Genomic DNA, 15,372 nt, shown 5'->3' with positions numbered 1-15,372 from the left:
CTAATAATCACTTTAAAGAATTGTATTCACTGACTATTTGATCTTATTTGTAAGTAGTTAATGAAACTCTTTAAATATTAAAAGATATGCTTTATAAATTCAATATATATTCCATGTCCTTATAATTTGGCCATTTGCGCTAACCAACAAAATATTCCTGAATACATAAAAACCTTTATAAATCTAACAATTTAAAAATAGGAGATTCAATTTCTATGTTTTCTCAAATGATCCAGAACTATTTTTAAAGGAAAGTCCCATTTCAAATCATGTGCATTTTAAATCAGAATGACAAGCCTAATACAAGTTCCTTAATACAAAGATATTAATGCTATGTGTTGATTCTTTTAAACATTTTTATACTTAATTCTAAATTTTCTGGATATTAAAACATACTTACCCACTAGAAAATACGTATGTCCTCCCAAATGGCTGAGGAGTCCCTTCTCAAGTGCTTTTTTGGAAATACATTCTCAGGGGCCTAGAGAGCATACCCAGTAGAGATTCTGTCCCAAGGCTGTTGGGCAGCTCCTCTGTGGCCCCAGCTGCTTCACTGAGCCCTGTTTTATGAGTGCTGTGCATTACTGTCAGAATGAGCCAGTTTTGTAGCCCATGACCCCTAGATTCAAGTTACACTCCATCTAATTCTTCAGCCTACACAAGGAAGTCAGAAACTCCTACCCAGATTGCTACCCCACTTGTTTGGATATAATTAGTCTACTTAACGATTCATTCTATTCTGAATTCTTTTCACTCTCTTCCCAGCTTCTGGGGCCACAACTCTTATAGATATTGAATGGATGAATGTCTCCTGGTATTCCCTAACCCTGGCTAGAGACTAATGCTATGCCAGAGATATGCAACAGGAAAATTAACGTTCAACAGAGAATGAACTTCAGGTTAGGATAAATGAACTTCAGGATGAATGAAACCCTAAGGGAGGTGGGAAAAAAATGTTACAGAATCCATTTGGTTTATTCTTCTCTTCCATCTTATTACTTGTTAGTTTCATAAGTACTGTTTAATCTTGCCCCCTAAACAAGATAGTGAATCTGTGGTTGTACCAATCTATGTATATTTGCCTAGCTCCAAATCATGGCATCCTCCAAGGCCATAATGTGTATTGAGCACATGTTAGGAGCCCAGTGCTATTTGGAGAAAAGAAAATGAAAGTCGGTAACTTTTATGCCCTCTTGAGGTAGTTTCTGGGATAAAATGGGCAATTACTGGAGAAACAAACAAACAAGAATGAGCTGACACAGGTGACTTTTAGATTAGGACTTTGAATGATTATGATGTTTCCACTAACGAACACTAACAGGCTGCAGGAGTAAAGAGGGGCAGCTTTTGAAGCCAGGCAGATTATGAGCTTAGTTCTGAGTGTTTTGGGTTGAGATGTCTGTGGGATACTGACAGGGCTAGTAACAGCATGAAGATGGACATGTATGCCTGGACTTTGGGAGCTCTGGGCTGGAGATACACCTGTCTTTGGGAGTAGGTTAATGGTGGTTGGAGCCATGGAAGTAAATGAAGTCACTCAAGGAGCATACAGTGTGGGAAGAAAACAGAGCTCAGAATAGGACCCTGAAAAAACACCATCATTTAAGGTGCAGCCACAGGAAGTGGAGCCTGCCCACAACACTGGGAAGAAGCCAGGGGATGGAAGGATGTTTCTCTCTTACTTCCAGATGTTTTCTCTTGTTATACGCATAAGTGTGGACAACATCGTGGTGGTGATGGGCAGAGTGGTGTGGAGGGGCTTACAGGCTGTGGGGGGAAACTACACTTGGGGTGAGATGGTGTTGCTGTGAGAAGCTACATTGAGCTCTAGTTCTAGAAAGCATAGAACGGGGGCTGGGATTTGAAATTTCTGGATTCTATGCTTTCTCTGCCACTTCACGTTTCACCAAACATCCTTTCCTTACTCTGAGTCATAGTCTGCGTAGGAAACTCTCTTTTCAAATATGGGAAGGGAGGTGTAATAAGGAAGCAGAGATCGCATGGGGAAGGAGAGGGGCTGTCTTGTTGAGTGTGAGTACATGTGTAGGTCTGCGTGTTGTGCACACGTGCACATTGTGACTATGTGTGCCTCTGTATGTGGTGTGTATGTGTGTGCCTTATGTTGGTATGTAGGTATGTATGTGTGTAGATGTGTACATGTGTATGTTTTTCTCTCTGTGAATATCTATTAATACAAGTACAGAAATTGAGAGGAAACATTAAGAAACTTTTATGGGCTGGGTGCCATGGCTGACATCTATAGTCCCAGCACTTTGGGAGGTCCAGGCAGGTGGGTTGCTTGAGCCCAGGAGTTTGAGACCAGCCTGGGTAACATGGTGAAACCCTGTCTCTACAAAGAATGCAGCAATTAGCCAGGTGCAGTGACATGCTTGCACCTGTAGTCCCAGATACTCAGGAGGCTGAGATGAGAGGATCACTTGAGCCCAGGATGTCGAGGTTGAGGGTGAAGTGAACTGAGATTGCACCACTGCACTCCAGCCTGGGCAACAGAGTGAGACCCTGTCTTCAAAAAAAAAAAAAAAAGCAACTTTTATGGCAATTTGACAGAGTAGTTTAGATTAATTGAATCTAGCAATAAAAAATTGGGCTTGTATTTTTTATAGTTATATGTTCTATTTCATTTTCTAGTAATTCATTTTATCATATTTTACAAAAGTATTGGTCTATGACTGATTGCATACAAAACTGCTCCTTTACCACAGTTAGTCTTTAGCAATGATTAAGACCAGATCAAGATTCTTGGTAGGTCCAGATTCTGAAATTCCCAAGGAAGGGAATTTCACTCCAGAACATTGAGGGTCCTGCTCTGGGTCATGCTGATGAAGCATGAACTCAGGCCTTATGCACAAACAAGGGGGTCAGGCCTCAGATCTGACTGGCGTCCCAGGGCTCAGCCTATCCTTCCTTCCACTCTTTCTCTTCCCATGAGAGGGGACCACTAGAGAGCCCTCAAGGGGCTGGAGGCTGGAATTAAGTCAGTTTCTCAGACTGTGCCTGCTCAGGGTGCTGCTTTCCCTCTGGCCTGCAAAGCAGGTGGAGCTGATGCCTCATGGAGATGAGTGTTTCAGGAGCTTTTCAGGGCTTCGGAATTGGAGCTCCAAGCCTCCCCATTCACCCCAAGACAATAACACACACTCCATAAGCAACGGTAGAGTCTTTATTAAAGCAAGATCAGATGCATTTCTTTTCCCAACGCAGGGGACACAGCATAGATTCCCCTTCCTTCCTTTCTTAGATAATCACCCCTGTCTGGGATCTCCCTGAACTGTCCAACCACAGCCCTTCCAAGGATCTGACTTATTTTGGATTTGTAATTTTATATTCTTTTTCTTTAAGAGGGTCTTCAAAATTAGATAAGCCACAGCCCTCACCAAACCCCAATCCATCCTTGTGGGAATCCTGAGTGCTTGACTCTGGAAGGGCTTCAAAGTAAGCTGCAGTGAAAGGCTGAAGAGAATCTGCCCTCTTCCCTCATCATTTGGAGCATCCTTAAAACCCCCTAAAGAACCAAGAATATGTGAGGTTGGGTATGTGGGAGAGAAATGGCATTTGTAATGGGAAGCAAGGATTAATAAAGAACTAGAGGGAGGAACAGCAGCACATACAGTTTGCAGAGAGTGGTGTGGAGCGCGGGCACCAGACCTTACACAACTTTATCCAAGTGCACAGGAACAAGTGGGTACTCTGGGTCACCCTGTTGTAAAGGGTCACAGGCCACTATGTAAGACTTGTTCTGGTGCTCCTCTTTGTACCTGCAGTTCAAGTACTTCCCTGAGGTGAGCCCACACATGGTCAGGGACACGGGCCCGTGGCTCTGGTGGCAGTTTTTATGGCCATTCTTGCAGGTTATGTTGGGGGTCTGGCAGGTGGCGGCCACGCTGGAGAAGGGCTCGTGCAGGAAGGTGTTGAGGTCTTTGCACCATTTTTTGTAGTTATTGATGTTTCTCATGGCTAAGTCGCATGCTTGAGGGCTGGGCTGCACGTGCTGAGTTTTAAACCACTGAGATGGGGTCATGCCCTTCTGCTTGGCACTGACTGGGATCTCAGTCACCCACAGCTCCAGCAGCAGGAGCAGCAGCAGGGGGCAGCATCCTTCTCTGGCCAGTGCCATCTCTCCTGAGGGGGACAGTGGAACAGAGGGAAGAGATAGGTGGGTGAATAGGTCATCATGGAGGAGCCTGGATAGTCCTTCTAAGAATTTCATACCCCAAGGCAGGGCAATGCACAGCCTAAGATAGTGAAGAACACCCCTGTATTCTATTGGTTAGTACCAGCAGATAATGTGCCTTTCTGTGTCTCTAATAAACACTTACCTTGTTTATCCCTCACAACAGTTTTATGAGGTATGATTATCCTTCATATATATACATATAAAAACATTACCCTTCATATATATATATATATGAAGGTAATCATTTTATATATATCATATAAAAATATATATATATATGAATAAAACGAGACTGAGAAAAGTTAAGAAAATTCCCCATCATCCCACAACTAGGTCAAATACAAGATTTTAACCAAGACCTCTCAGGGTCCCTAACTCCTCTGTTTCCCACACTCCCAGGTGTCTTTTCTGAAACTGTGAGAAATCACAAAGAGGAACCAGATCTTGAAGAAAAACATGTGAGGGTCCATGTTGGACTAGCTTAGGTGTTCTGCTGGGCTAGCTTAGGTGTTCCCGAAAGAGTTGATATTAAGGTCGTGGAGTCAAATGTGTTTTTCCCCATTCTGTGGTCTAGTTTGTCATGGAAGTTAGAAAAAAAGGCCACTCCTAGTGAACGGATGGCTGCTCCAGCTGGCAAAGCAGCATGGCAAGTTGGGTTCTTCCACGCCTGACATTTTGCCCTGCTGGAGAATGTCTTGGAAGGATAGAGGGTCATGGCTGGAAGGGACCTTGGAGATCATCTCAGCTGACTCCTTCATTTTAAAGATGAAGGAGCTCAAGTTCCTGAAAGGGCAAGTGCCCTTCCCAAGGCCGCCGAGTGAGTGGCAAAGCTGGCGCTAAAAGCTTCCTGATGTTCAACCCATCCCTTTGGGCTGGTGCCAAGCTAAAGAGGGAAGAGGAAAGAGTTTCCCATAGGAGCAGAGCATAGTGTGTTTCTGTTTGCAGTTTTAGGTGGTATGTGCACATTGCCGTAAGTAATTTTCTTCAGACCCTTCTGATAACATTTAGAAGAAAGTCTCCTCTGAGAGCAAGAAGGTGAATTCTTTTACACTTTCCAGTGTTTGTTTTCTCCTTTCCAATAAAGACAGCAGGACTTAGGCTGCTTCTTCAGCTGAAAACAGTATCTGGGTAGGATTTTTAAAAGTTGGATGACATTCATTACATTTATTTTTACTTCTGTTTATGAAGTAACACTAGCATTCTTTGAAAGATGGCATTACAAAAGAATTATTTCAAATCAATGAGTAAATGTATAGTTAGCATATTATTAATATAATAGGGGTGGGAAGCAGATGTTGTGGAATTGTCCAGGGTTACAGAAAGTGACTGCTGTTGGGGAGCTCGTTCTGCACTGCAGTTTCTCAGGTCGGTGATAGTGTGTTGGCCTCCGCTCAGTCTCTCAGCCTCTGGGATTTGTGTCACTTCTCTGCCTTTGGGATAAAGTCCTCTCCCAAGTGGCAAAAATCACTGAGGCTCCTAGCATCTGCATTTCTGAATGTAAAAATTCTGAGATGTTTGTCATCTCAGGCAAACTGGTGGAGGAGCCTGGTTTGCCAATAGAACTCACCCTTTCCACAGCAAGGATCCCTTCATGCACTCCTCCCCACAAAGCAAACAAAACTTTGATTTTTGAACCCAGAAAAACATTACCCAGCAAGCAGTTGACTTGGGCACCAGGGAACAAATCTTTCCCTCCCTCTCCACTGCTCCCTCCCACCCCCTGCCCCAGGAAGTCATTTCTCACTTGCAGGCCCTCAGCTGAGCCTCTCCCATTGGGGTGGAAGGATTACCAAGTGATTATTCATTAACTGTTACATATCGGAGCTGCCAAGCTTTGAAGTGAGAGGGTGGCGATGGCAGCAGGAGCCCAGCGCTGGCCTAAACATTTACTGCCAACCAAGATGACTGATCAGAGACTTTGCAAGCTCTGATTCCAATTAAGTTGCAAACATGCTTTCCCTCAAGTAGGTGCTGGCCCACGCAGCTGGCCAGCCTCTCTCAGGGAGGCCTGGGAAAGGGGTTCCTTTGATTGTGTATTTTGATCCTAGTCGTTCATCATGGGTTTTTCCAACTGCTGCAGACTCAGGGCTGTTTTATCCATTAAGCACTAGAGGCTCAGTGCTTAGAATCTGGGAGGTTTCCAAGGGCCTAAAGTATTTGAGACTGGGAAAAATATATTGGCTCCAATACAGGAAAAGTCAAATATAGAATCAAGTAAAAAATATTTACTTACCTGCCACTAAAGTAACATGAAGTTGATCTCACTTATTTTGAAATTTGGCACACATGAAAAGCTCACTACATTGGGAAACAATATTTTGTTAGTTTTCTCATTTTGTAGGAATTCGCAAGTACCTTGAATGCAGAAGGAGCAGTGCCCATCACAACTTACTTGCAGTCAAATAATTTCAAAAGTAAAACTTTAAAAATCTTTTCAGATACATTTCTGCAAAAGTGATATTGAACAAGGAATATCTATCTTACATATTCAAGGTGGTGTGGTGAGTGGCAAGCTGCCTAGGAGTATGGTAGTATAGAGTATAATATTTACTACCTACTAAAGGCACCAGGATAACATACACCACATTACTTATGGTTCAGGTCAGCACAGGGCTGGACAGCAGCAGCAGAAGGAAAGGGATGCTACTAACCACCATTTAGTGGACATCTCACATGTGTTCTGTACAGTGCTAGGTTCTTTGTGGAAAGTAAAAAACCTCATTTTAAAAAGCACTTCATGGGCCAAGGCATTGCGCTTTGTGTACTATTTTTTATACAAAGTGTATTGTGTGTTCCATGATACCATCCTCATTTCATAGAAAAGGAAACTAAGTTTCTGGCAGGTTAAGATCACAGGTTTATTAAGTGGCAGGGCCAGGATTAGAAATTAGGTCTGTTTGGCTCTAAAGTTCATGTTATCTTTCCTTGCCACACTGCTTTCCTATTTATTGATAATTCATTAACAGTTACAAACCCAAGCTGCCAGCCTTTGAAGTGACAGAGTGGGGATGGCAGAAGAAGCCCAGGGCAGGCCTAAACATTTCCTCCTCTTGTGGACTAAGAGTCACCTTGTGTGCACTCGTTTGGAGATGAGCCAGTCTTGGCTCTGATTGGTCAATGCCTGTTCCCACCAGATCACAAGAGAAGCAGACTGAATGTCATCTCTAATGTCTACTATGTTCTTGACACTGAACTCAGTAGTGTGTGTATGTGTGTGTGTGTATACTCTGTTTTGTGGTCAATCTATCTAAAAATATCTCCTTACTTATATTCCAGCATCCCCATTAGATAGAAATATTTATGATTATTTTATAGATGAGGAACCATGTCTACATGTGGGGAGCTGAGTAACTTGCCCATAGCCGTACAGCAGTGAGTGACAAAGCCACTTCGATCGGACTCTCAAATTTACACTCTGTGCACTGTGTCAGGCTGTGCTGCAGCTTTGTTTCATTTCAGAACCAATATTTACTGATCTTGTTTTTATATGGGGTTTCTCATAACCCCTCAGAATATAACTCAGAGTACAATCAAAGTTAAAATAGTTTAGTGGTAAGAATGCTGTACCAGACATGAATAGCCAGCCCTAAATTCTGGTCCCACCACTGTCACTAGCTGCATGATCTTGGGCAAGGTACTTCACTAGCTTACAAGGACCAAGTTTCATAGAATACCAAATCGGGAAAGCACTTCCGAGTTCATCGAATCTTATCTTTTCCACTGATCAGAAGTATATATTTTTTCTTTTTATGACAGGGTCTTACTCTGTCACCAAGGCTGGAATGCAGTGGCATGATCAGGGCTCCCTGTAGTTCCTACATTCTGGGCTCAGGTGATCCTCCACGTCAGCCTCCTGAGTAGCTGGGACTACAGGCCTGTGCCACCACACGTGGCTAATTTTTCTATTTTTTGTAGAGACAGGTTTTGCCATGTTGCCAGGGCTGGTCTCAAACTCCTGGGTTCAAGCGTTCCACTCGCCTCAGCCTCCCAAAGGGCTGAGAGTACAGGTGTGAGCCAGTGCGCCTGGCAATAATGTTACCAAGAGCTGGGTTTTGGGCTTGAATACCCTCAGGGACAGGGACCTTCACTACCCACCGGTTATGTCAGGTAGACAGTTCTGTTGTCTGAGAATTCAACTTTTCTCAAAACACGATTTTTGCCTTGCAAGGCCCCTGTTTCTGTTTTTGGCACTTCCAGTTGAAAATATTGGTCTCCTTTGAGTTTTTCTAATCTTTCACCCCCATATCATTTAGTAGGCTAACAGACTGAATAACTAGCATGGTCAAAGCAGGGGGGCACTTGAATCATTTAGTCTGATGGGTTTTCTTGTCTATATTTCTTTCCCTTTCCACTGCCTGTCTGGATGACTCTTACCAGCTTCTAACTGCCTCCTTGCCTACCCTTTCTCCTGAGTTTAATTAAGCATATATAATAATATTGGGCGGATCTTATTGAAATATTCATTTTCCTGCATGATTTCTCTAAAGAACATCTGTTTATCTCCAGTGGTTCTCTTGTGTGCAAGGTACCATCCAACCTTCCCAGGCTGGAATCAAAGCCTTTTCCTACTCACCTTGAGTCCGGTCTCTCCATCCCTTTCAAATGGCCTCTGCATCTTCCCTCCAAACACAAACTATTCTAACAAAATTCTATCCTAATAGCCTGATTTTCCTTTTTTCTCCAGCACTTTTTGCTGTTTTCAACTTTGCATCTATGTTTCCCTCTTTCCTGCGAGTCCTCCCTAAAATACTATCCATTCTTTAGAACTCCTCTTGATCATATTAGCTTGCTTGTGATTACATTTACCAGCCTTCCCATACAACTCCTGACCTCCTTAGTATTAACTCTTTCATAGTATCACTCATTTGGTTTCCAAATCATGTACTGCCTTGTTTTGCTATTTAACTCTTTCATCCAGTAAGAGCATCCAGTCTTCCTAACTAAATGGTAAACTCATGGGACAGGAATCAGGTCCGTCGGTGCTTCTCTATCTTCGTAGTGACAGGCACATGGCTAGCTCATAGGAGCACTCAGTAACTGTGTGTTGAACTCAGTCATTGCTCTGGTCCTCTCATTCTCCTTACTATTTATAATAAAGGAGTTTCAGATGAATAATTTCTGAAATGCCCCCTGGTTCTGACATTCGTGTGACATAGAAGAAACATCAAAGTGCTAGTAGCCAGCACCTTACTAGAATGAAAGAAGGTGACTTGAGAGAAGGGGATAAGCAACCATCCCCCAAAGACCAATTCTTTCAAGATATCCCAGGAGGGATGGGTGAGGGTGCCAGAGAAGTTTTCCTGTGTTGTTGGCCTGAAGGACAGCAGCACCATGAGGGTAGTCTTTGAACTACAGGTGTCACACCCACAGGGTTTTTCAAGCTTCAACCTTCAAACAGCTTTACTCATTTTTTTTTTCTTTCCTTCTCTCAAAAAAAAGAAAAGAAAAAAAAAAAGAAAGAAATCAACTTGTAAACCTCTAGATCCAGGTTGGCAATGTCTCTCATTGCTTGATTTCCTTCCTTCCCTTCCCTCCCTCCCTCCCTCCCTCTCCCCCTTCCTTCCTTCCTTCATCGCTTCCTTCCTCCCTCCCTCCCTTCCTCCTTCCCTCCGTTCCTTCCTCCCTCCCTTCCTCCTTCCCTCCCTTCCTGCCTTCCTCCCTTCCTCCCCAAAAAAAAAAAAAAAAAAAAAACAGCCTCCTGGTGGTGAGGCCTGTGGCGTGGACCCTGGTTTATGGCTCTGAGCCACAGAGCTCCATCACATGGAATCCGGTGGCCACACTGCTTTTGGGAAGCCCTGCTCTGTTTCATGGCTAACCCTGTCTCCTGTCAGGTCCTTTTGTCTTTTCCATGTAGCTCTTTGAGGCCTTCCCAAGGTGTCCATTTGTATTGTGAGCTTGTCTCTGTGGATAGGCTATTTCCCTTTGTCCCCTCACTCCTGGATTCATCTTCATGAGGGAGAGGATGTAGTCTTCAACATAACCAGAGCTGAGGCATGTGGCTCCCTGGATATGCCAGATCCCCTCATAGGCCGGCTGCCTTTGTAAGACCTCCGACTTCCCACAACAAGCCTGCGTGCAGCCTTCGACCCTCCCAGGAGTGATAAGGGCCATAATGATAACAACAATCACAGTTAACATTTACTGAGGATTTTGTATGTTCCTGTCACAGTTCCAAGTGCTCTATGTCTATTTTCTCATATTTCAGCACGAGAATGACCTTTCCAATGCCCCAACACCATGACTGTCCTATCTTCTTCACCCAGTTCTTAAAAAGAAATACTGGTCAGAGATAGAAACCCACAAAGAACAAGTTAAGGAAAGCATTAGAGCCAGTGTACTCTACCCCAGGTGGAACACAGATGTGTGCAGAGGGTACACAAAGTCACAAGATAAGTGTCGTCTTTACAATTTTACTAAAACTATCTTTTTAGGGGGTGAGGAGTAATTTAAGGCATTTTTTTTTTTTTACAGAAAATAACATCATCTGATAGAAAAATTCAAGTGAATTACATTTAAAAAAAATTTTAAATATTTCCACTTTGCAATAATTTTAAATGTATATAAAAGTTTCGGAAAGCGCACACAGAGCTCCCCTATATCCTTCACCCAGTTTCCCAATTGTTAACATTTCTGGCCAATTGAGAACAAGTTACAGACATGATGCTCATTACACTTTAATACTTCAGTGACTATTTCCTAATTACAAGTACTCTTGCCTGCATAACCACAGCACAGCCACCAAAACCAGGAAATCGACATGGATCCATTATTGTTACCACAAATGAAATTTTAAGATAGTGTATAAAATGTAGGGCTGATGGCCCCACAGGATCGTGGGGTGAGCCTTATGCTGTGCTGAGGCACAGGATCCGAGAAATAAAGAGACAGGACACAAAAGTACAAGAAAAACACAGATGGGTTCGGGGGGCCACGCCACCTATAAGCAGAGTCAAGGGAGGCCCCAAATGTCCAGAAGCATGAGTATTTATTGTGTATAGGTTAGGGGGCAGGCGGTGCCTATATGGGGGGTTACTCACATAAAACACTCATATGCATGGCTATTTTATAAATATTAGTTAAACGAAAGAAGGAGACTTCAGAGAACGCCCAAGCTCATTGGGCACTACTTTGAATGTTTTAGTTAATCTTCCTCTGCGGTTACTAGCGCTTCAGGGGAAATTCTGGGAAACATTGCTCTTCAGGTTCTAGTAGACCATGAAGATCCTGTTCTGGATATGCCAACTTCAAGGGTAAAAAGTGGTAACCCCTACCAAAGATAAATGCTTGGGATATCTCAGGCCCACCCGGAGCTCCGCCAAACAGGATCTCTGTAATGTTTCACCCTGGTCCTGAATAGCAGATGAAACGTCCGGGCCCTTTTTCTTGTTGCATATCCTTATTTATGTTTCCAGCAGCCAATGGCACGGACAGGGACATGCTTGACTAGCTTGCCATCAATTACTCATGCACTTTGTTTTCCGTCTCAATGATACACTATGAGCATTCAGGTGGAGGTCAGAAACGCAACGTGTCAGGATTATGGGCACTAAATACTCTTTTGGATGAAAACACTTTTGCCTCAAATCCAGGGGTCTGCCCATTTGCAGATCGATTTGCCAGTCCATGTATGGTAAATTTGATCTTGAAAAATATCTGAGATTCATTTGATACTATTAGTTGGAGTGCCACTTTGGAAATATCAAAGGGCTCGTTCAAAAAAAATCTGAGTTCTTGCCTAAATTATTCATGTAATCTTGGGCAAGGTGTTTAAGTCCTTGGGGTCTTACTTTGCTCATTTGCACCATCAGGAAGACAGGAATAGATGATCTCCAAGATCACTGGACAAGATGTTTTGCAGCATTGCAATTTTATGATTATCTACTTGAAAGAGCCCTAAAGCCATGCAGATAGGGAGTATTATTTTGTGCTAAATGCCATGACCCACGCAGGAATTGGTACTAATTCACACCACAGTTAGTTTATGTTTTAAATGTGTAAGTTCAACTAAGTTACTATGCTATGAAAAAGACCACAGAAAATAATGACCACAATGTTTTTCTGCTGTCATCAATCCATTGGACATGAGGCATACGCATTGGTGGAGGTTTTGAGTGATGAAAAATGAGCCAGAAAATGGAGCTGAATTAGAGGGTGGGAAAAATATAAGAGGTTTCCATAATGGAGGTGAGGAGATAGCAAACCTTCCTAAGGACTAATTTAGATAACTCAGGAGGAGAAGTTGGAAATGTCACTAGAGCCCTGTCTCCATTGATTGCTACGATAATCAAACCCTTTGTATGTGACGGAATACAGAGGACACCCTCAAAAATTAGTGGTTCTATTTTTTTTTTTTTCTTTTTAAAGACGGGGTTTCACCATGTTGGTCATGCTGGTCTTGAACTCCTGACCTCAGGTGATTTGCCCACCTTTGCCTCCAAAGTGCTTGGATTACAGGCGAAAAATTAGTGGTTCTAAGTCCTCCAACTTATTTTCTTATCTTTGGATTCATAAATTCACAGAGCATGGAGAGGAGAAAAACCTTCCTTAAGTAATCTTAAGAGAAATTCTACAAAGCCTTTTCTTCCCCTTCAATCCAAAGTACCCATTCCTTCCTCCCAAATTACCTTATCTAGAGAAATGAATATATATTGTCCTTTTTGTCTGCCCTTGAACCTTATCTACTCTTGGCTAGGAGCTTTTTTGGCAAGAAGAAGATAAGGAGTTTGGCCTCCCTTGTTTAAATCCTTTGTTCTTCAGTCATGGAAGTCAGGCCTGCTCCATTCATCGCAGGTTTGGCCACTCAGCATCTGACACCACAATGATAAATATAAATGCTAACACCTCTCAAACTTTCCCTACATGCTAGTCACTGTGCTAAGCGCTTTATATATATTGTTACTTTTAATCCACATTATACTCCTGTGAAGTGGTAGTGAAGATCCATGTCCCTGAACATATTCAAGCCCCAAAACCATCTATTGGTAACGTTATTGCCAGGCACATTGGCTCACACCTGTAATCTCAGCACTTTGGGAAGTTGAGGTTAGTAGATCGCTTGAGCTCAGGAGTTTGAGACCTGTTTATATAGTTGGGGAAACTCCCACCTCCCTAAGCTAAGAGGGCTTCTATCACAGTGTGTATTTTCATCATGACCATACATTTTTCTTTACCCCTCCTCTTATGAACTATGGACTTCTTACAAGATTTCATTAGCAATGGTGGGCTTTCTCATGTCCCTGTGGCTCCATGGATGTTCCCAGGCTTACTGGTTTTGGAGTCTTGCACAGGTAAGCATCCTGGTAAAAGGTATAACTGCTCTTCTTTTTGCCCATTTGTGGTGGGAGAGGGCTGGGGGAGGACACTTTTGGAAGCCCACTTGTAGAGGCACATGGAAGAAATGTGATGAAATGAGTCAAAGCTCTCCCAAGGAGAAGAGAGGCTCCCTGGATATTGTTGCTACTGGTATCTTTTTTGGTGCCATAGCTTGAGGGTTCCCCAGAGCCCTAGACACTGTGAAAAGGGCCAAAGGGTCCTGATCTTAAGGGCAAGATGTAGGCAGAGGAAATCTCTGCAGCTAAGGATCCTTCTCTTCCCAGTGATTCTGTTGGCCCTCTTCATGGCATCTAGGGCTCATTTACTTCAGTGTGTGGAGAGTTCTGTGAACCAGAACTCTTTGTAGAGTTTCAGACTTTGTAGAAAAGTCTCCTCCCCAGTTTACCCCAGATAGGCTCCCTCCTAGGAGAGCCAGCTCATCTGGCTCCAGGTCTTGGGTTACTGTCTTTACTGAACTCCATTTCTGCTCCTTTGGTCCAATGTTGAAACAATTCTCTTTAAGTCCATCTGCATAAGACTGGGCAGAGCTCCCCTGGACACCATCCTCTTCTCGCCATGCTCCCAGTCCCAGCAACAGAATATCTTATAATTAAGCATTCTCCTTTTCCCATTCTTCAGCTTTCAAATAGGAATGCATCACAGTTCAGCCAGCCTTGGTATTTGACCCAAATTATTATTTTCTTGTATTTCAGCTTTGGCTTTTGGAAGGATGAGTCTCCAAATTCCTATTTCATCACTATTTCTGGCGTCCTTAAACTTGGCTGCGATCAAGATCATGTGAAGGATTGAGTGACTGTCAGATCTAAACAGGTAGGGCACCAGTAATGAGAACAAGCCAGATCATTTGGATTTATTGTTAATATCTGAATAGTTACTTCCAAATATTTGTGAGCATTCTAGATGCAACTTGGTGTGAAATTTTCCTTGTGAACTTAAAAAAAATTCTTATGTTGGAATTCTGTCCGTTAGTGGAAGTATAAATGCATATTATTATTTTAAGAAAGATGCTATTATTAATGGTTGTAAAAGATTATATTATGGGTGAAACAATTATCAAAAATTTCCACATGGTTAAAAAATAGGAAATTAGTTGACAGGTAATATAAAAATAGGAAATTAGTTGACAGGTAATATAAAAATAGGAAATTAGTTGGCAGGCTGCAGTGCAGATCATGGCTCACTGCAGCCTCGACCTTCTAGGCTCAAGAGATCCACCCACCTCAACCTCTGGAGTAGCTTGGACTGCAGGCATGTGTCACCACACCCAGCTAATTTTTGCATTTTTTGTAGAGATGAGGTTTCACCATGTTGCCCAGGCTGGTCTCAAACTCCTGGGGTCAAATAATCTGCTCTGGCTAAAACTTCCAAAGTGCTGGGACTACAGGTGAGAACCACTGTGCCCGGCTGACTGAAGGTATTTATAACAATTTAATAAATAGCACAAATAGTATTTAATTTAACAAATAGTACAAAGCAGAACAATAGAAATTAGATCTTATCATAATTCTATCTATGATTTAATTATATCATAATCTTTTTAGAATTGGTTGGTGTATTATCATTTATTACATAAATAAAATAATTCTTTACGTAATATATATTTTTTAAAGATTTTTTTGAAATTGAGATATAACGTACGTAAAGTACACAAATTCTTTTTTCTTATTTATTTGTATGACCACCTGCTGCTTCTTGAAACAAATCTTAAGTGTATAGTTCAATGAGCTTTTACACAGGAAACATAACCAGACCAAGAACAGAATGTTTCCAGGTCCTCAGAAGGCTCCCCCACGCCCCTTCACAGTCAGTAATTCCCCAAGGCTACAACTATTCTGAACTCTATTACC

At 42.5% G+C, this 15,372-nt stretch overlaps 1 protein-coding gene across 1 annotated transcript; it reads right to left on the bottom strand.

The window, feature by feature from the left end:
• Positions 1-3,174: 3,174 nt before the first annotated feature.
• RNASE8 (ribonuclease 8) lies at positions 3,175-4,202 on the bottom strand. Its single transcript, XM_002753765.7, has one exon. It carries the CDS (start codon positions 4,130-4,132, stop codon positions 3,665-3,667), a length of 468 nt encoding a protein of 155 aa, XP_002753811.3. The 5' UTR covers positions 4,133-4,202; the 3' UTR covers positions 3,175-3,664.
• Positions 4,203-15,372: the final 11,170 nt, after the last annotated feature.

Source organism: Callithrix jacchus, chromosome 8 (assembly GCF_049354715.1).
Source record: "Callithrix jacchus isolate 240 chromosome 8, calJac240_pri, whole genome shotgun sequence".
Taxonomy (NCBI): domain Eukaryota; kingdom Metazoa; phylum Chordata; class Mammalia; order Primates; family Cebidae; genus Callithrix; species Callithrix jacchus.
Note: the sequence above shows the minus strand (reverse complement) of the source record. Positions and strands in the feature narration are given on the sequence as shown.